Raw genomic sequence first — 22,312 nt, forward strand, 5'->3', positions numbered from 1 at the left:
CAATCCTAAGACGTGATCTACAGATGGTCACAAAAAGCAAACAAAACCAGATGACCAGTGTTCTATCTAAGTTGGAATTTTTCTATTCAAATGATAAATGCAGAATACTAATTAACAAATGGAAATCAGGTTCTGGTTTTTTGAGAGAATAATACACACACAGTAAGTCAGTTTTGTGTAGCACATGTTCTCTGATTCCCCCAAGTTGCTGGTGATACAGTGTGCATTAGATGATTCCATAAAAATATCCTGGGCATCAACTTTGTGATAGGCATAGTGCAGTGGGAAATGACTGACTCAAGGTGATTTAATGTCTGGGTTGTAAGTGGGAAAATTTCAGATGTCTTAACTTTTAGAACAATGGATTTTTCATTCTACATAAATGCCTCATTTCTTTAAAAATCTAAAATAAATCTTCAATCCACCAAAATAAACAAGGAAGCTTAGGAAAGAAGGAAGGAAGGTCAATGTGTGCTCTATCCACTGTATCATTTATTTACTCTGAAACTTGAATTAGCCTCCTAAATGAATAGCATATTTTCCTGTTAACTAGAGTTTGAATTGTTAAAAGTGCCAGTATCTAAACCTTCTTTTAATAACTGAAGGCCATGTTATTGTTATGAAATATTATAAATTTTGTAATATTTTTCAGATACTAAAAAATGTAGAAAGTTGGCAGTCATGTTAACTGAAAAATATGATCTCAACAAAGTAAAGCATATATCCTACCTAATAAAAGAGTAATATGCAAATTAACTATCACCTCATTATAACCACCAGCCAATCAGAACAAGTATGCAAATTAACCCCAACCAAGATGGCTGCCACCATAGAGAGCAGGAGGGAGGCTTGGGTTACCCCAGCAATGGAGGAAGCCAAGCTTTCCACACACCCTGACTGGCCCAGGCCTCCAGTCGAGGGTACAAAGGTTCAATTATAGAAGATAAATCCCAAGAAAAATGGTGGCAGCTATGGAGCTGGAGAGAGCAGGCTAGGGTTGTCCCTGGCAACAGAGAAAGCCAAGCTTTTCATCTGCCCTGGCCAGTTTAGGCTTCCACTCCAGGCTACAAAGTTTCAATTATAGAAAATAAATAAATCCCAGATACCAGGGCCTCCACTTGGGTCATGGCAGGGGTGGGAGTGGGGAGACCATGGCCTGCCTGCAAACCACCACAGGCCCCTCGCCCAGGCCGTCCCATGCCCCAAAGGAATCCCTACCCTGATCAATAACACTCTTCAGGCCAAACCAGCTAGCCCCCATCCAAGTACCAGGCCTCTATCCTATCTAATAAAAGAGTAATATGCAGATTAACCATCACTCTAACACACAAGATCAAGATAGTTGCCTCCATGTGGTCAAAGATTCTGCCCCCATGTGGACACAAGATGGCCACCACAAGATGACCTGCAAGGGAGGGCAGTTGGGGGCAATCAAGCCTGCAGGGGAGGGCAGTTAGGGATAAACAGGCTGGCAGGGGAGCAGCTAGACATCAATCAGGCTGGCAGGGCAGTGGTTCGGGGGTGATCAGGCTGGCAGGCAGAAGTGGTTAGGGGCAATCAGGAAGCCAGTAGTCCTGGATTGTGCGAGGGATTTGGGGCAGTGGGACATCTCTAGAGGGGTCCAAGATTGGAGAGGGTGCAGGCTGAGCTGAGGGACCCCGCCTTCTCCCCACCCCATGCATAAATTTCATGCACCGGGCCTCTAGTATGGATATATAAAGATAACATAGAATGGGGATACACTCAAGCTTTACCAGCAGTTATCTCTAAGGGATGGAATGATAGAAGGTTCACAGTTTTTCTTGTGCTTTTTGAATTTTCATAATTTCCTTTTGGGAAACATATACTTTTAAATTACAATATATTGAGTACCTAGTAGGTGTCAAGCATATGCCAGGTGTTATAAAGCAGAAGACAGGGAAGGGACCTGGAGTCAGAGAAAGTCTTCAAGCTACTATTTGAAAGAGTAGAACTGAGTCAAAGAGGAGGGGAAATCCTCAATAAGCCATGCCCCATTGAAGCAGGAGGAAAAGAGGAGATATCTCCCACTGTTTCTTTCTCCTTACTGACCCCTCACCACCACTCCAATTAAGGTAAGACTGCTCTCCTGCATCCCCTTTCTCTTGAGAGTCCTCTCCTTTAACACTGGTTTCCAGATTTTACCATTTAACTTGCAGCAGCGGGAGTCACAGCTGAGTTCATTCTCTGCACCAACACCCCCACTCCCAGTTTGGAAAAAGTATTCTAAATTTAAACCATACAGCACCAAACTAAAAATGGCTTAGAAAGGGAAACAGACTACCTTGTGCTGGGCTCCTGATAGATTTCACAGGAATGAATTACCCTTTTTTTTCTAAGCATATGTAATCAAATAATTCTTAGGTCATAAAATAACCATCCCCGAGTTCTCATGAGACAAAAGTATCTGTTTTTAAATGACCAGGGAAGAGGTTGAAGCTGGCGAAAAATAGTAGGAAAGTTAAGTGATGACTTATGAAGGATGCATCTGGGGTTCTGCGAATGTCATCCAGCTCCGCTGTTAGTGCGCACTGGATTTTTCCTCATCCCCTTTCTGAAAGGTAAGAAAAAGTAAGACAGAACTAGAGTCAGGGGCCTGAGTGTCAGTCCCTATTATATGAGACACTCCCCCAACTCTCAAGTATGTTTTCCCTTCCAAGCTTCAGTTTCCTCATCCCTAATCATTCTGGGATTGGAAGCTGAACCTGATTAGTGGTTCCCAAGCTTTTTTGTCCTTGGCACTTTTTCATTCTTTTTTTTTTTTTTTTTTTTTTTTTTTTTTAACAATAGCAAGTTAATTCTTTTAAAAATTTCCACAGAAGTGTAATAGACATATGAAGTGTGGATCAAATCATGTGTTCAGCCCAATGAATTTTCACAAACTGAATGTGCCTAAAAAACCAGCATTGGAGTAAAGAGACACATCTGAAAAGTAAGTGCCTTTTGTTTGTATTAATTCTAATACGAAATTTGGGATAACATAGAAAGCGTTCATTCCCACATATGAGTAAGGTACCAATCAACCTGGTCACCCTTTAGTTTTAGGTCACATTTGAATAGAGCTATTTATTGCCTTAACCTATCTCCTAGAGCTATCTTAGTGTATATTTGAGAAGGAAGGAGAGTCCAGTGCAAAAAAAAAAAAAAAATGAGATGAATGAGTGAATTAACTGATCTTGGATTTGAGAGACTAAGGACATAGGCAATGTGACATGAAGCCCATAAGTGTGACCAGCAGCACCTATACATAAACCTAGATCTTGGGAAGGATGTTGAAAAAATACATACTCATCTCTGGTAAAAGGCTGGATGAAAGCTATGGTAACAGGTTTTATGGAATGTTTTGTAACTAAATTATTCAAGATATTTTGTAAATTTTAGAATTTCATTAAACTTGGAAGGTAAGAGTTGACAATTCCAAAATAATAAAATAAAAAAACACACACACACACACACAAAAAAATATTAAAGATTTGAATGTAGGGTCAGAGTCACAAAAATGAAGAAGTCCATATTTTCTGGAACAAAGCAACAAAAATCTGTAATTATTTCAGAGAAAATATGGGAAAAGAAGATACAAGCAAGCTTTGACTAAGCAAGAAACAGTAACTAGAAATCAACTATACATACCCTTTATTATTTATAACATGTTGAAAATGTCATTGGTATCTTGCTTGGTGTTTTGCTCTGCTGATATTATTTTTTAATATAGTCCATATTTTTAATTAATTTAATTTTAAATTATTTAATTATTGATTTTTAGAGAGAAGGGAAGAGAGAGGAAGAGAGAAACATTGATGTGAGAATCAACAAAAATACAAAATGATTGTAAAACAAAACTATGAACAACTATATGCCATCAAACTGGACAATGTGAATGGAATAGACAAATTCCTAAAAAAAAAAAAAAATACAATCTTCCAAAACTCCATCAGAAAATCTCTATAAGCCAATAACAAATTATTAAATAGAAGCAGTAATCAAATAACTCCCAGAAAACAAAAGCACAGGTCTACAGAGGTACACAGGGGAGTTTTACCACAAAGGACAACTAACGCCTATTCTCCTCAAACTATTCCAAAAAATCCAAGAGGAAGAAACACTTCAAAGCTCTTTTTGTGAGGTCAGCATTATTCTAATTCCAAAACTAGATAAAAAAAAAAAAAAAAAAAAACATTGCAAAGAAAGAGAACTAAAAAAGAAAAGAAAAGAGAGTTGCAAGCCAATATTACTGATGAACATAGATACTAAAATCCTCAACAAAATATGAGCAAATCAGACCCAGCAATATATTAAAAAGATCATACACCATGACCAAGTGGGATTTATTCCAGGGATGCAAGGCTGGTACAATATTCACAAATCAATAAACGTCATACATCACATTAACAAATTAAAAAACAAAAATCACATGATCAACCCTAGATGGTTTTGCTCAGTGGATAGAGCATTAGTCTGCTGCCTGAAGGGTACTGGGTTGGATTCTAGTTAAGGCCTATACCTGGGTTGTGGGCTTGATCCCTTGGGGGGTGGGGGGGGGCACAAAAAAGGCAGCCAATCAATGATTCTCTCTCATCATTGATGTTTCTCTCTCTCCCTTTCCCTTCCTCTCTGGAATCAATAAAAATATATACTTTAAAAATCACATGATCATATCAATAGATGCAGAAAAAGCATTCGACAAAATCCCAACACCCATTTTTAATAAAAACATTCAGCAAAGTGGGAATAGAGGGAGCCTATCTCAACATGAAAAAGGCCATATGTGACAAATGTACAGCAAACATCATACTCTATGGGCAAAAACTAAAATCACTTCCCCTAAGAACATGAACAAGACAGGGTTGTGCTTTCACCACTCTTACTCAACATAGTACTGGAAGTCCTAGCCACAGCAATCAGACAAGAAGAAGAAAACATAAAAGGCATCCAAATTGGAAAGGAAGAAGTAAAACTCTCATTAATCACAGATAGCATAATATTGTACATAGAAAACCCTAAAGCACATGTGTCAAACACAAGGCCCGCTGGCCAAATCCGTCCCACCAGGCCTTGCAATGTGGCCCGCACTGCGCTGTCATCACTGCACTCCGCTGCGTTTCCATCACAATGACAGTTTATGACTGTTCAGTAAACCATTCGGCCCGCGATTTAGGCTGGATTTTAGATTTTGGCCCCTTCTCTGATTGAGTTCGACACCCCTACCCTAAAGACTCCACCAAAAACTACTAGATTTAGTTACTGAATTTGGCAATGTAGCAAGATACAAAATTAACATCCAAAAATCTTTATACACCAATATGAATTCTCAGAAAGATAAACTAAACAAACAATCTCATTTACCATTGCAACAAAAAGTTAAGATACTTAGAATAAACTTAACCAAGGAGGTAAAAGATTTATACTCAAAAAACTACATGATGTTGAAAAAAGAGACAGAGAAAGATATAAACAAGTTGCTTGTGGGTTGGTAAGAATTAACATCATTAAAATGTCCACACTACCCAAGGCAATGCAATCCCTATTAAAACACTAATGGCATGTTTCAAAAATATAGAACAAATGCTCCAAAAATTTACATGGAATCTAAAAGACCCTGAATAGCTGCAGCAACTTTGAGAAAGAAGAACAGAGTTGAAGAGCTCACAATACCAGATATCTAGCTATACTACAAAGCCACTGTTCTCAAAACTGTCTGGTACTGGCACAAGAACGGACATAATGGAACAGAACAGAGAACCCAGAAATCTACCCAAGACATTACACTCAACTAATATTTGACAAAGGAGGCAAGAGCATACAATGGAGTCAAGACAGTCTCTTCAATAAATGATGCTAGGAAAACTGGACAGATATGTGCAAAAAAAAAAAAAAATGAAACTAGACCACCAATTTATATCATACATGAGAATAAACTTAATATGAATAAAGGACTTAAATGTAAGTTGTGAAATCATAAAAATCCTAGCAGAAGCCAAAGGCAGCAAAATCTCAGACATCTCTCATAGCAACAAGTTTAAGGATACATCTCCTACAGGCAAAGGAAACTAAGGAGAAAAATAAACAAATGGGACTACATAAAAATAAAAAGCTTCTGCACAGCAAAAGAAACCATAAGAAAAGAGATCCCACTGTATGGGAGAACATATTCTGCAATGATACATCTGTTAAAGGGGTTAATATCCAAATATATATAAGGAACGCATACAACTTAACAAAAGGAAGATAAACAATCAAAAAAAAAAAAAATGGGCAAAGGACCTAAATAGATACTTCTTCAAAATGGACATACAAATGGCCAAGAAACATATGAAAAAAAAATGCTCAAAGTCACTGATCATCAGAGAGATGAAAATGAAAAAGACAATGAGGTAACACCTCATACTTGTCAGAATGGTTACCATCAACAAGTCAACAAATGACAAGTGCTTGTGAGGATGTGGAGAAAAGGGAACCCGAGTATACTGCTGGTGGGAATGCAGATTGGGCAGCCATTATGGAAAACAGTATGGAGTTTCCTCAAAAAAATTAAATATGGATCTGCCATTTGATCCCATGATCCCACTTCTAGGAATATATCCTAATGGATCCAAAATGCCAATCAGGAAAAATGTATGCACCCCTATGTTCATAGCAGTGCAATTTACAATAGCTCAGATCTGAAAACAGCCCAAGTGCCCATCAGTAGATGAGTGGATAAAAAAAGCTGTGGTACAACCTAGCTGGTGTAGGACCGTACTTGAGGGTCGACCTATGAACCACCAGGTCACTATTCGATTCCCCGTCAAGATACATGCCCAGGTTTTGAGCTCGATCTCTGGTGTGGGATGAGCAGGAGGCAGCCAATCAATGATTCTCTCTCATCATTGATGTTTCTATCCCTCTCTCCTTCTCCCTTCCTCTCTGAAATCAATAAAAATATATATTTTTTAAAAGTTGTGCTACATTTACTCCATGGAATACTATGCAGAAGTAAAAAAGAAGGATCTCTTACCCTTTGAGAAAGCCTGGAGGGACCTGGAGAGTATTATGCTAACTGAAATAAGCCAGTCAGAGAAAGACAAGTATCACATGATCTCACTCATATGTGGAATCTAATGAACAAAATAAACTGTTGAATAAAATATTGTAGATCCAGAGACATAGAAACATGGAACAGACTGTCAAATCTCAGGGAGAAGGCAGGAGTAGGTGGGTGGGAGGAGATCAATCAAAGAACTTGTATGCGTATATGCATAGTCCATGGACAGACAATAGGGTGGTGAAAGCCTGGGACAGGGTTGGGGGAGCTAGAAGGGATCAATGGGGGGAAAGGGGAGACATATGTAATGCCTTCTACAATAAATATATACATATATATATATATTTTTTTTTTTTTAAAAGGAGGCTAGGTTGTGCTCAGCTCAATCTCATTGCTATAATTAAATCTAAATATTTTTAAATGAACTATCTATCTATATAAAACCCTATTATGCAAATTGTCCCCCCAGGAGTTCAACCAGGAGAACAGGAATTTGACAACTCGCTATGATGTGCACTGACCACCAGGGGGTGGTGCGGAATGAAGGAAGGCCCCGGTTGGCAGCTGGAAGGCCTCAATTGGCCCTGATCACCAACCAGGCCTAGGGACCCTACTCATGCACGAATTTCATGCACTGGGCCTCTATCCAATCTAATAAAAGAGTAATATACAAATTGATCATCACTCTAACACACAAGATGGCTGCCTGCATGTGGACACAAGATGGCTGGCAGGGGAGGGCAGTTGTGGGCGATCAGGCCAGTAGGAGAGGGTAGTTAGAGGTGACCGGGCTGGCAGAGAAGAGAAGTTGGGGGTGACCAGGCCAGCAGGGGAAGGCAGTTGGGAGGGAACCAAGCCTTCAAGGGAGGACAGTTGGGGGCAACCAGGCCTACAGGGAAGGGTAGTTGGGGGGGACCAGGCCAGCAGGGGAGGGTAGTTGGGGGCAACTAGGCCTGAAGGGAAGGGCAGTTGGAGGGGCCAGGCTAGCAGGGAAGAGCAGTTAGGGGCATCCAGGCTGCATGGGAGAGCAGTTTGGGGTGACTAGGTGGCAGGGGAGGGCAGTTGGAGCAGCCAGACCTATAGGAGAGGTCAGTTAGGGATTACTGGGCCACCAGGAGAAGGCAGTTGGGGACAACCAGACCTGCAGGAGAGGGAAGTTGGGGGCAATCAGGCCAGCAGGGGAGCAGTTAGGCATCGATCAGGCTGGCAAGGGAGTGGTTAGGGGGTGATCTAGATAGCAGGCAGAAGTGGTTAGGGGCAATCAGGCAGGCAGGCGAGCAGTTGGGAGCCAGCAGTCCTGGATAGTGAGAGGGACATCCCTCAAGGGGTCCCAGATCAGAGAGGTGCAGGCTGGGCTGAGGGACACACACAACCCCTCCATGCACAAATTTCATGCACCGGGCCTCTAGTTAAATATATAATTGAGTGTATAATCTCAAAAAGTTTTAATTTTGGGTCAAATTTTTTTAACATTAACACATTTCAGACAGATCACAGAATTTTCACTTCATATTACACAGTGTTTTACAAAGTATCATACTTTAAAAAGATATTAGCTTATAAGAATATGTAATAAGTAACTTCAAAATGCAATAAGTATTTAATTTCAAAGCGTGTCTTTAATATTTATGTAAAATGTTTTTTGTACTCATTCAATAGGAACTTATCTGGCCACTGGGTGAAACTAGCAATAAAACTACTGGTCCGCAATATGTGAAGGAGGCCAAAATAAAGTAATTTTATAAACTCCAAGTAACACAAATGTACGTAAATATAGTACATATTTTGTAGTTCCCTGTTTAGTATCTCAAAATTCAAATAGAAAATAACCTACCCAATACAAAATTTGAAAAAATAAGATATATAATGTACCAACTAGAATATAAAAGAGAAGTGAAAGACATCTATTTCTATAAAAAGTAAGTGACCAACTGGACGTCCATCTGACCATCCAACTGACCGACCAGCCAGTACATACGACATGCACTGGCAATTTAAAAATCAACATTGAACTGAAACCGGTTTGGCTCACTGATAGAGCATCGGTCTGCAGACGGAAAGGTCCCAGGTTCAATTCAGGTCAAGGGCATGTACATTGGTTGTGGGCACATCCCCAGAGGGGAGGTGCACAGGAGGCAGCTGGTCGATGTTTCTCTCTCGTTGATGTTTTAGCTCTGTATCCCTCTCCCTTCCTCTCTGTAAAAAATAAATTAAATATATTTTTAAAAAAAATAAAAATCAACATTGAAAATGAAAGAACAGAATAAATCTCCAGAAAAAGAACTAAATAAAATGGAAGCAAGCAAACTACCAAATACAGAGTCAAAAACAATGGTTATAAGGATGCTCAAGGAACTTAATAAGTTTAGTAAGAACATCAAATACAAAATAGGACCAGTCAGTAATGAAAGATATACGAACTGAAATGAAGAATAATTTACAGGAAATCAATAGTAGAGTAGAGGAAGCTGAGAATCAAATCAGTGATTTGGAAAACAAGGAAGCAAAAAACACCCAATTACAAGAGCAAAAAAAGACAGTGTAAGGGGCATCTGGGACAACTTAGAGCATACCAATATTCGCATCATGGGAATGCTAGAGGAGTCGAATCATTCTTGATTCTTCACTTGTACTTTACCCACAATATCAAGTTTATCAACAAGGTTTCTAGGCACTATAGACAACTGTATGCAGTAGCTATTCATTTATATCTGTTACTCTTTCTTTCCAAATAATAATACTTAATTGCTCCTAATATAACCATTTATCTAATTTCAAATATTGCTGCATTAATGGGTTCTTCACTGATTATTCTGAAGAAAACTTGCAAATTTCTTCTATTGTACTAATTTATATTTCTGATCATGAATTTGATTGACACTTCTGTTATTGAGAAAGGGCGAATAGTGATATTAAAATATTTCTCCTAATTAATTTCCTTTAATGTGTATGAATCCATGCACAGGACCACTAGTTTATAATAAAACAATATGCATTTCAATATGTAAATAATCAAGCAGGACTATATCAGGGAACATAATAAAGTAGTCACATACCTGCACTTGTATGTACATTGAATGAGACAGGTGTGTTATACTGTAGTGTCAAATGCAAGCGGTATCATTTTGGGTAAGTTTGGGTAAGTGGTGTTCTGAACAAAATTAAGTATAATCTTTCCTCAATTTACACAGCAATTTTAATCCTGGTAATTTCAGCATATGTAAAACCAACTTATGTTCTAAGCTCAGAAAATTATAGAAGGTTTTTACTTACCTCTTCAGCAAAACACTCAAAAGCTGCACAAACATTAGATAAATTGTCATATGACAGAATTATCTGGAACAGTCCAGTACATCGAGCATTTCTGGAGCCTTCCCAGGGAATGCATATTTCCAATTTCCCTCAGGAAGTAGTACCATGCCCATTTGAGAACCACCAGACTTGCCCATGCTGTAAAACCAGCTATATCACAAACTAGCTGTGAAACCAAAAGAAAATCACAGCCATTTTACAGATCACCCCAGCCAAAACATCACTTCCTCAGCCCACACAGTCACAAGAAGCAATAACAAAAAAATCCTGGAAAGAATCTGAATTCTCTAAAAGTTTCAAAGTGGATGTGATGGTTAAAAACACACACAATGTTTTTGGACTTCCTTATACTTATTTTATTTTGAATTACAGACATGGGTATGAACACCAGAATCTTTAATATTTAGGGCCTAAAAGTCTGGACCTGACCATAGTCAAATTTTCAAACAGTCTCTGTAATAAAGTTCAATAAAATAAAAAAAATCAAATTATTTCAGGAACCACTAGCATAGACCAATGCTCTAATCCTAGTTTTATCACATTAAAATATGCTGTCCATAATTTTATTTGCTTACAAAATGTCATTTGCTATTTTAAGATAAAATATAGAAAAACAACAGAAAAACTGAAAGAACTATTTGTCCTGAAGTCTTGTAGGAAAAAAAAATCTCCACCCAAATTTTCAAATTCTCCATTCTTATCTTTTCATATCTGTTTCTAAAACCTTGTTGTATAAAATACTCAGAAAACTTACTAAATAAAAGAAAAATTTGGAGCTGGACTTAAGATGTCTTTGCAAATGAACACAATTTAGAAAATTAGTCAAAAGCTATCATTCTCCAAGGTTCACATTTCTCTTTTATAATAAGTAAATGAATTCTAATAATAAATGATGTTGAAAATGTTATTAAAAGTTCTGCAAGCCGCCATGCTACATATTCTCAAGCCTTGTCTACCATGCGAATGAATGGTTTGGGAGATAAAATGACCTCTGCTACTTACTAGCTGTACCACTGTACAAAATTCTCAATCCATTTTTTTTACATATAAAATACCCCCTACCTACCAATGTTGTGACAATATGTAAAGCTCTTTGCAGAAAGCTTTTCATGTACTAGTTGTCAATTAAATAGGAGCTATGGTTATTATTATAACTAGCTGTACTGTTTGCCAATACCCACTTAGTAACTCATTCAACTATTTTCTTCTTAGTTGTCTTATACAATTTTTTTTTTCTAGCTTAAAAAGCATTTTGAGATATGCTAGGTAAATGTTACACAACGTGTCTTATATAAGACAGCCTCAGCCCAGCTAGTGTGGCTCAGTAGTTGAGCATTGACCTATGAACCAGGAGGTCATGGTTCAATTACCAGTTCGGGCACATGCCCAAGGTTGCAGGCTCAATCCCCAATAGAGGATATGCAAGAGGCAGCTGATCAATGATTTTCTCTCATCACTGATGTTTTAATCCCTCTCTCTTTCTACCTTCCTCTCTGAAATCAATAAAAATGTATGTCAAAAATGAAAATTCTTCTTTAAAAAAATAAAAAAGTCAGCCTCACCAAACTGTCTTAAGACAACATATACCAAAAATAGGACAAAGAATGACATTTATTAAACTACTTTAACATTTACTGAACATAAGTCATGTGATGGTAGCTTATAAAAATTCAGTTCTCCTACCAACATCCTGAGTATTTTTTTGCCTCTGTAAACCCTTTAAATGTTACCTCTCTTCCTTTTTTGGTCTTTACAAGGAGAGTTGACTTCTGAAAATTTCACAACATTTTAATAATTTTTCTGTAGTACTTTTCAGCACAAAGACTCTAATTTTTAGTATATTTATGTTTCATATTCAGATCTCCAACTGATTCTTTGCAAACCTACAGGGTTCTCATGGTATGTTTAGCAGGATCACACCCTCTCTTCAACATGCACACACACTGCATCACATCACACTCTCATCTGGTCTCTGCCAACACTTGAAATGTGGGACTTAACCCTTCCAGCATGAAAGGTTTAGCTAGGAAGAGGTTTGGAAAAAATATAATAGTTTATAACGTGTTTGGGGGCTTATGCACCTTTGAAAATCTGAAGAAAACTATAAATATCTCATATGTAAGCAATAAAGGATATGCATATACAATTGCATTTCACAGGCTCCTTGCAAACCAAATTAAAAAACCTATGGTTTATTTCAGTGTTTCTCCTTTTGACTCAGTGAGGACGCACAGTGGGAAACAGAATCTAACACCAATAGAGCCCATACTTACATAGCAAAACAAATGTAAATATCTAAAACAGAAGTTTCCAGAAATAATATTTACCCTTACCATGTGCAACAGTTTCTACCATTTTCTATCCAATTTCATCTTTCTAAATGTTGCTTCAGGCTCACTGCATGGCTTTTTTACTGCCCACAATCTGAAGAACAGTGAATTGGTCTAACATTTCCCCATTTTTGAAATAAGGAAACCGAGATCCAAAAAAACAAATAGGTCATGAATGAGTTTGTGGCCAAACAAGCCAGAAACCTAATTATTCTGACTCACAACCAAACAAAGTGAAACAAAAGTTCTAACTACCACCTCACTTCAAAAGAGCAGCTGGGATCAGAAACTGAAAACAGCCTGTTAACTGGGAGCACTTCGCTTCCAAACCATGGTGAACATTAACCACAGCCCCAGCCTCCCATTCAGACAGCCTTCCTTTCCCCCCACTCCCCCTCCCCCCAAACCATGCCACTGGCCTAGCATGACATGGCACATAAACAATTTTTCTCTTTCTAGTAACCCTTTCTCCAGCCACTGAAAACAACACAGGAAAAGCCGATGTTTTTCTTGAGTTCATTTAAAATACTTCTCTGACACACACACAGGTTTTGTCTGTCTGTCAGAGGCTGGCTTAGAAACGGGGGTGGGCAGGCCCTCTTTCCACTTACCAGGCCCATGCATAGCTGTTTTCTTCTCTGCTGGGGCTGCTTCATTAAAATTTTAACATCCCAACCACATGGATCAATAGTGCATATGAATGATCCAGAGACTACTAGAGGTTACTACTACCAACAGCAGCTTCCCCAGCCCGCTCTTAAGCCTCGATTGCTGACAGTGGGGTGGCTGAGAGCCTGCATTACAAACAGCGTGGCGGCTTAAAATGCCATCTCTCCGCTGACATCAGGCTGTGCACGGTTTTCGTTTGTTTTTCTTATTTTTAATTTGGAATCTTATAACTAGCTATCGACAGGGGCTGGGGACTGGTCAGGAGGCCAAGGCCCTGCGCACAGGAAGGAGGCGCTGCAGGGATCACCCCAATAACTCCACTTGGCCGCCTGCAGCCGCGGGCCAGCCTCCACCTGCAGCCCCAGCCTGGTTGGTCCCCAAGGGCAGAGCGCCCGAGCTCCCAACGCAGCAGGCACAGTCCGGTGCAAATGGATGCGCAGTAGCTCCGGGGAGAGGATCACCGAAAGTGTGCGAGGAGGGAAGCGGGGGCGCTGCAGGGGGAGAAAAAGGGGAGAAGCAGGCAAACCCTAAAATTAGCGCTCAGGAAGCAGCGGCAGGGCACAGGCTCGCAGAGATGGCGTCCTCCGCCCAGCGGCCACCCCGGAGCTGCCCGGGAGCCCGCGGCCCCTGCGCTGCCTCCGCCCCCGCCCCCGGAGCTGGACCAAGGCAGCAGAAGGGGGGGAGGGGGGGGGTTCTGTCCTGGAAACAGGATCAGGGAGCACAGGGAGCCTCCTGAGTCCTTGGGGTCTATCGCTCCTCCCCCAACTGCGGCAGAAATGTTAAGCAGCCTCAGAATTTAAAGCCGTTTCTCTCCTCTATCAAACCTCCCTGGGAATTAGAGTGACAGGGGGTGAGGTGGGATGTTAACGGACCGAGGATCTAGGGGGTGGGAGCTGGCGGAATGGGGGGGGGGGGCGGTGTTTGCATCCGAATTTCTCTCTGCAAGGTAAACAGTTCTGAAGGTCAGGGAAAGCGCCCCATCGGGGCGCTCCTGAAAAGATGAATGTTCAGTCAGGGATCCTCAGCCATCGCTTTTCTTGAGAACCCAAACGACCTAAGTCCAAAGTATATCAGATATTCCAACTCCAATAATGCACTGAAAAACCTGCCGTTAAGTACTGTGAACACTCCCAGTATAAAATTACCCAAAACCCCCATAGCTGGCATTAGGAAATCTGCGAAATGGAAATGTGTTCCTGGGCTAAGGTGAAATGAAGAATGCAAAAATACGGTTTTTTGTCACACACCAAAAAAAAATGGAAAATGGAATGACACACTATTTGGAAACCAAAAGCCACTCGTTTTAATGTTTGATATTTCTTTTGAAGCCAGTCTTCAAAAAAGTCGTGTTTATTATGTAACTAAGGCTGTTAAAATGACATATGCACCGTAATGATAAACTAGCCATTAATACACATTAAGGTCTGTGGAGGGCAGTCACATCTCTAGCATCTTTTTGACTCCCCTCTGCCGTTGGGCCCTTACCTTTATTTTCAGAATCCTTCATCCTCTCCTTCCTCCCTCTGCTGCAAATGGGTAGGAAAGTCCGGCCGATCCTCCAACCCTGACTTTCGATTTGTCATTCACAGACAGCAGTCTCGGGGGCGAAGTCCCTCAACCCGGGAGCACGGGGCTCGGATAACTGCATGCAAGTCAGGGTGCGGGGTTATAATTTTGCTTATGCTGGAGCGAAAGGATAGAGGTGAAGGCAGACGTAAACACAACTTCCAAAACATGGCATGGAATTGGATCTGGAGCCTGGGCATGCCTTCCTTCCCTGAGGTTAAGAAACCAGCTGTTCAGCACCTCCTTGTCTCTGGAGAGATGTGGTTCAAGTTCAAGGGGGAATGTCTGTGTCATGCACTGGGCTTGTTTTCAAATAGAGACCTTAACTCTGGAGGGGAATGAAGACCCCCGTACCTTGTTTCCTCTTACATAATCATGCATTCATAAAACATTTCTTTTACCTTTCTGTGGACCAGGCTCTGTCCTCCAGCTGCTCTCAGATGTTACAATAGAAGCATACAGTACAATGCAATGACCTATGAATGCTGCATGGACACGGGTTCCTGAACCCACTTCACCCTGAGGTAAGTTGATACTCTAGGAGGCTTTGATTGGTTTTAAGCCACTGAGTCACTGAGCCAGAAATGAGTATGAGGAAACCAGATCATGCATCCCAGACCTCTGTTGGAGGGCAAGGAAGTTTTGAGTGAATCTTTCAATCATCCAATTCAAGCTTACTTTCAATCATTACATAGCTAAGATTCCTTCCTTCATTCCTTCCTTCCTTCTTTCCCTCCCTTTTCCCCTCTCTTACTTCCTACTAAATGGTATTTGCGCCAGGCACTAGTCAACACAGGAATACAAAAAACAGACCAAGTCCTTGCTCTCATGGCTACTACCCTCTGGTGGAAGGATTCAAACAGACAATAAACAAGCCAATTTAAACATATAATGAATGTCAATGAATAATATGGAGAAAAATGAAGCATAATTATGAAGGAGCAGAAGTGCCATTTTTTATAAAGTAAACCAGGCTAAGTTGATATTTAACTTATTTTATGAAAAATTGGTTAGGATCATTATGGTCCCTTCCAAACATCTTCACTCTGAGATTGTTTTTTTAAGTTTGGAATCCTCATAAACTCCTCTGCTTCCAGTGCACTCACTGGTGGGTGCTGTCTATTCCCCATTATACAGATTGGTAAACTGATATCCAAAAAGATTAACTGACCCAGTTGAGGGCCTCACTAAGTTGGATGATGGGCAATAAAAAGAAATATAGCCCTTACTGATTTGGCTCAGTGGACAGAGTGTCAACCTGTGGACTGAAGGGTCCCAGGTTCGATTCTAGTTGAGGGCACATGCCCCAGTTGTAGGCTCCATCCCCAGTATGAGGTCTGCAGCCGCTGATCAACGATTCTCATTGCTGTATCTCTCTCTCTCTCTCCCTCTCTCTCTCCTCTTCCTCTCTGAAATCAATAAATATATATATATATATAATTTAAAAAATATATATATACATACCTATTGCTCTCAGCCCCCCGAAATTGCTGGGTTAAATACAATACTGACGTGGAAAATTTGCTGGAGCAGGAGTTAAGGCAAGAGCGTTGAAGGCCTATCTCTACCACTATTAACTGAGTGGTGGAGGGCAGGTGGCTTCGCCTCTCTGACTCTAGTTTCCTCATCTGCAATGTGGGGCTAATCAGGCCTGCCTCTGTAGGTACCAGGCTGTTCAGAAGATCAAAAGGGCAAACAGATGTTGATACTTCGTAACTCAGCACTATAGAAACACAATATACAATTACCAACATGCTTGGGCACACTTATAAGAACTAATTGCTAGTGTTCACTAGTTCATTACTATATTAAATACAGCTAGAGAATGAAAACTATCATAGGCACTAGGGTTTATAGAGTTGGTTTCTAGCTGCCACAATTTAAGGACTCCCAGAAATTTGGGGGAAATTGTAAGTATTTAATCTTTGCTCCCCTCTCTACTTGGCAGTGGGGTAATACCTTTCTGCACCTCAGACAGCATAAGACCAATGAAGAAAATCTACTCTCATTAAAATTCCTTGCTGCTACCAAATGAGCCATGTTGGCCCATATCACGTCAAAGGAACAGGCATCTCTGTCTCCAAGGACCAAGTCTGGCACAGCCTCAACATGCCTAGCAGGACCACCCCACCCTTAGAGGCTGAGGGGGTTAGAGAAGAAGTAGGTGGTGAGAAGGCACCATTCATTCACCCTTTCACTCGATAAATATTCATTGTGCCAGGCACTGCTCTGAACACTGGGAACAACACAGTGCTGAACAAAACATTCTCTGTCCTCAAAGAGCTGTGGTCTCCGGGCAAGAGGGTTCCAGAAGGTATGCTGATTTACTGAACCAGGAAGAGGAATGCCAAGGCCCGGGCCTGCGGAGAGAGGCAGCGGCTCTAAAGCAGAAGAGACTTGATTCAAACATGGGTCCTGCCCCTTACTGGCCCCCAGAGGAAGCTGAAACGTGTGCTTGCACCCCTCTAAGTCTCTATTCCCGGGTGAGGTAATAATGGTACCTGCCTCCTAGGCCTGAGAGAGGCTCAGACAAGTTAATGCAAGTTAAGTACGTAACACACAGCCTGACACATAAAGTAAAGGGCTCCATAGATGCTCTAAGACTGACATTAGTACCCGGTAAGCTGGAGCAAGTTTACCCCTCTGCACTTCAGTTTCCTCATAAAATGCAGAAAATAATAACTAGCCAGAGCTACTGTACTGAGAATTACAAATCAGGAATGATACAAAGCCCTTGACATAAAGGAGTAGCTCACCCCCCGCCAGCCTCAGCCCAGCCTCAAGCAGGCTTCCCAGGGAAAAAGGCCAAAGCTGGGGAGTCAGAAAGTGTGAGAAGGGTAGCTATTTATATTAAAGAGGAAGTAATTTTTTTTTTTTTTGAGAGTGTGGGGCATTTTACACAACATTGCATTTTGAAAAGTTTCAAACATAAAAAGGTTGGAAGAGCCCAGTCGGAGTGGCTCCCATCCCGTGCACCGAAAGGCTGCCGGTTCAATTCCTGGTTCAGGGCACATTTCTGGGTTATGGGTTTGATCCCAAGTCAGGGAGTGTATGAAGGCAACTGACCAGTGTTTCTGTTTCTCCCTCCCTCCCTCCCTCCCTCCCTCCCTCCTCTTCCTATCTCTAAGCATGTCCTTGGATGAGGATTGAGAAGGTGGGGGGGAGGGGTGGGGGAGTTGGGAGAATTGCACCATGAACTGCCTCTTCAAATACATTTTGCTGTATTTTCTTTATTGCATATCCGCCCATCTCTCTATCCATCCTTAATTGATAGTTTATTTTAAAAATTAACTTGAAAGATGTTTGAAGACCTCGCCAAATAACAAGAACCTTTACTTTTCCTCCTGGCCCAATATTTACAGACCTCCTGATTCTGTGGCCATTCCAAGCCAGGTCAGGTACATTCCCTAAGCTCTGTCATGCCCCACAGTAACCCTCAGGCCACATTCAGTTGAGGGACAAGGATGGACTCGAGCATTGGAGCTTTCCAGAGCAAGGCAATGTCTCTGGCAGACCTCAGACTTCAAACAAACAGGCACCAAAGGCCACATGAACATGCATTCATGAAAACGGTGCTCCACCTCATCGACCGGGTTCAGGGACAGCTCCAGGTGGGCTCCACAGGCCCCCACGTCCCCTCCCTGCTCTGCACAGTCCTGGTCTTGTTAGAAGCCACTTCTGAGTCACCGAGCTGGTGAGTCATGCCCAGCAGGGGAGGCCATCTTGAAAGCAAAACCAAAAGGAATTTTTAAGAACAATCGGTGGGGCCTGAATTGAAAGAGAACAAGCTTTTTATTGTCCCAGGCCCCAAAAAAAATTTTTTTGAAAGAAAAAACAAAACAAAACAAAACGTTGCTGTAATACTGTGAGTTAAACTTCCCAGTTGTAGATTTTAATTTGAAGAAAAACTGTGCAAAAAGGAAACAACAACAAAAAAAGCTTTTACAGCCAAAACCGGTTTGGCTCAGTGGATGGAGCATCTGTGGAAAGGTCCCAGGTTTGATTCCGGTCAAGGGCATATACCTTGGTTGCGGGCACATCCCCGGTAGGGGGTGTGCAGGAGGCAGCTGGTTGATGTTTCTCTCTCATCGACATTTCTATTTCTTTCCCTTCTATTTCTTTCCCTTCCTCTCTGTGGAAAATTAATAAAATTAAAAAACAAACAAACAAACAAACAAACAAAAAAACGCTTTTACATTCTCTTAGAAATTGGAGAGCAAAAGAAATTTGGAGGTTGCATCCCAAATTAGGCAGACCCAATGAGCTTCCACCTGCCTGGAACCTCTCCTGGCTTGGTCATTCATTTCCAAGACACATAGGGTGAGGTGACCATGACTGGAGGGTAGCTTCACCTAAACCGCCTCATCCAGTCTTCTTCCATCAAGCCATGTCCCTGTTTGGTTTGCTCAGAGCGTCCAAGTGAGCATAAAAGAGTCAGAAGAGAAAAATGGCCCACTGGTGGGTGTCGGTTTTTAAGTAGAGTCAGGGCCGAAGAGGGCTGCACAACTACCAGGAAAGCTCAGCAAGCTTTCCTGAAGCCAGGCCACAAGGCAAGGGAAAGGGAGTAAAATCCATGAAGTACCTACTGTGCTTCAGGCAACCTTCTTATCACCATCATCACACAAGGACTGAGAACCAATTATTTCCAAGTATTATCTTTAAGGCAAGGACACTACACAGCACACTGCCTGGGTTTGAATTCCAGCTCATTAGCTGTGTAACTTTTGTGTAACTCTGAAAATGTTACTTAGCCTGCAAGCATGGCTTAGTGGTTGAGCATTGAACTATGAACCAGGAGGTCTTGGTTTGATTCCTGGTCCGGGCACATGTCCGGGCTATGGGCTTGATCCCCAGGCTAGACACTGCAGGAGGCAGCCAATCGATGATTTTCTCTCATCTATTAGATTTCATCTCTCTCTCCCTCTCCCCTCTCCCTTTCTCTCTAAAATCAATAAAAGGACAGTAAAAAGAGAAAATAAAAGGTTACTTAACCTCTCTGTGCTTCAGTTTTCCCATTTGTAAAATAGAGATGGTAAAACAGGGTTATTGTAAAAATTAAATAAAATTAACATATGCACTGGTTTGGGACAGTGCATATGATAGATATATTTTTTAAATTGTTTGGACATATAAGCCAGCAATGGCTGTTACATAGTAAGCAGTGCATATATGTTAACTCTTGCCATTTCATCTTTTTATTTATTTATTTTTAAATATATTTTATTGATTTTTTACAGAGAGGAAGGGAGAGAGATAGAGAGTTAGAAACATCCATGAGAGAGGTACATGCCCACATCCATGAGAGAGGTACATGCCCTTGACCAAAATCGAACCTGGGACCCCTCAGTCCACAGGCCGACGCTCTATCCACTGAGCCAAACCGGTTTTGGCCATTTCATCTTTTTAGATGAGAAAAAAGAGGCAAGGAAACTTGCCAAAGGACATACAGCTAACAAGTAGCAGATCTGGGATTCTTCCTATCATTTCTTTCTCACCACAATCCCAGGAGGGAGATACCACATCCTTTTATTGATGAGAGCTGGTAAGCCCAACAGGGGTCTAGTGTCACAAGTGGCAAATGGGAGAGTTAAGATTTAAAACCCATACCCAGTGGGAGAACCAGGCCAGTGGTTCTCCCACTTCAGCACAGGTGAGAATTACTGCAAGGCTCCTTAGAACAGATTGCTGGGCCCCACTTCAAACGCTTCTGATTCAGTAGCTCTTAGGGTGGGGCAAATAATTTGCATTTCCAACCAATTCCTGGTGATGCAGATGAGGCTGGCTCAGAGACCACACTGGGAAAACTACTGCTCTGTGGTCATGCACCAGAATGGCCAACAGGTGCTAGGAGAAGGGATGGGGCCCAAAGATTATAGTTCAACAAGGTTTTCCCACTCTGGCAGTGCCAGTTTGTCGGGAGCCATAAAGAAAAAGTCCAGTCTCGCTTTCTGGTCAGTTCCACTTCCTGGTTGAGCAAGAGCGCCAAAACCAGCTAAGCACAAGTACCCAGCACCCAGCCAATCACCTTGGGACAACTCCTTCTCTTGCCCCTCCCTTCCCCTCCTGAGCGCTTATATACCGATGTTCTTGAATAAAAATCTTGAGGCTTGATCAGAACCCTGTCTTGCCTCCGTTCTTTGCATTCCTTGTTTGCTTCATTCTCTTAGGTGATTTCCACGTGCCCTCGTTGTTGCCCCGCGGGTCAGGGCACTAGTTACTTCCAGAGCCTAGAAAATATGCCACGTGTTTACATAGCCTTTTGCATTCATGATCTCATTTGGTCTTTCCAATATCACTAGGTAGTGATCATTATTTCCATTCAATGTGATCTGTTTTTAGAGACATATGGCCAGAAAAAAAAATGGCAGTGAGGAAACAAACCACAGATCACCTGGCAAGTATTCCGTCCTCTTCTCCAACTAACTTGTCCTGGAAAGCATCATTGCTGATAGAGACTGACTCCAGGTCCAACCTGTGTCTTCCCAGGGAAGCCCAGAGCTGGGAAAGGGCTCTTCCCCCAGCGGGATTTGGAGGAGGTAATTTCTAACTGCAGGTTCTCAAGACCCATTGCACACCATGGCTTCGAGAGCTAGGCAAATCTGCTCACAGAATCCTTCCACCAGCTGCTCGCTCCCTTTTCTGTCACCTAAAAGCTTTGATATTTGATCAAAATACTTTTTTTGTTTGTTTTTTTTTGAAAGGATGGAAGCATATGGGGAGTAAATTTCCACTGGGCACATTTTGCTCACATTCCCATTTAGAAACACTTGCACTGTTAGGTGTATTTTCAAGTTTTTAATATAAGCCAGTAAATGATTAGTATCCAGACTATTGAAAAATTCCTGTAAGTGGGTAAGGAAAAGACAAACTTCCAAGGCGGGGGGTGGGGGGGAGCGTGAGGGGGGTGGAGATTAGGAAAAGACACGAGCAGACATTTCAGAGAGGATCACACAAGGCCGATGTGAAAAATCTCCAGCTTCATTATTCATCAAGGAAATTCAATATAAAACCATGCAGTACCATTTCACACCCATCAAGCTGGCAAGCACTAAAAAGCTGGGAAGCATTCAGTATTAACAAGGAAGCAGGGAACCAGGACTCTCATACACTACTGGAGGGAAGTAAATTAGTTAAAATATACTGAGGTAAACTTAGCAACATCTTTCAAAATTAAAGAAGTGAATACAGCCAAAACCGGTTTGGCTCAGTGGATAGAGCATCAGCCTGCGGATTGAAAGGTCCCAGGTTCGATTCCGGTCAAGGGCATATACCTTGGTTGCGGGCACATCCCCAGTGTGGGGTGTGCAGGAGGCGGCTGATCGATGATTCTCTCATCGATGTTTCTAACTCTCTATCCCTCTCTCTTCCTCTCTGTAAAAAAATCAATAAAATAAAA

General features: G+C 41.4%; 1 protein-coding gene across 3 annotated transcripts in view; it reads right to left on the reverse strand.

The window, feature by feature from the left end:
* DNAJC6 (DnaJ heat shock protein family (Hsp40) member C6) overlaps positions 1–22,312 on the reverse strand; it is a 131,107-nt gene that overhangs the window by 104,330 nt on the left and 4,465 nt on the right. Inside the window, exon 1 of one of the 3 annotated variants that reach the window (XM_036443853.2) lies at positions 14,836–15,039. The exons of the other annotated variants lie outside the window; for them this stretch is intronic. Coding sequence (XP_036299746.1) covers positions 14,836–14,857 — 22 coding nt within the window. The 5' untranslated portion in view covers positions 14,858–15,039. Of the gene's footprint in view, positions 1–14,835; positions 15,040–22,312 lie in introns of those variants that run through there. 3 annotated transcript variants of the gene reach the window in all.

This window comes from Pipistrellus kuhlii, unplaced genomic scaffold (genome assembly GCF_014108245.1).
Source record: "Pipistrellus kuhlii isolate mPipKuh1 unplaced genomic scaffold, mPipKuh1.p scaffold_m20_p_2, whole genome shotgun sequence".
In the NCBI taxonomy this organism is placed as follows: domain Eukaryota; kingdom Metazoa; phylum Chordata; class Mammalia; order Chiroptera; family Vespertilionidae; genus Pipistrellus; species Pipistrellus kuhlii.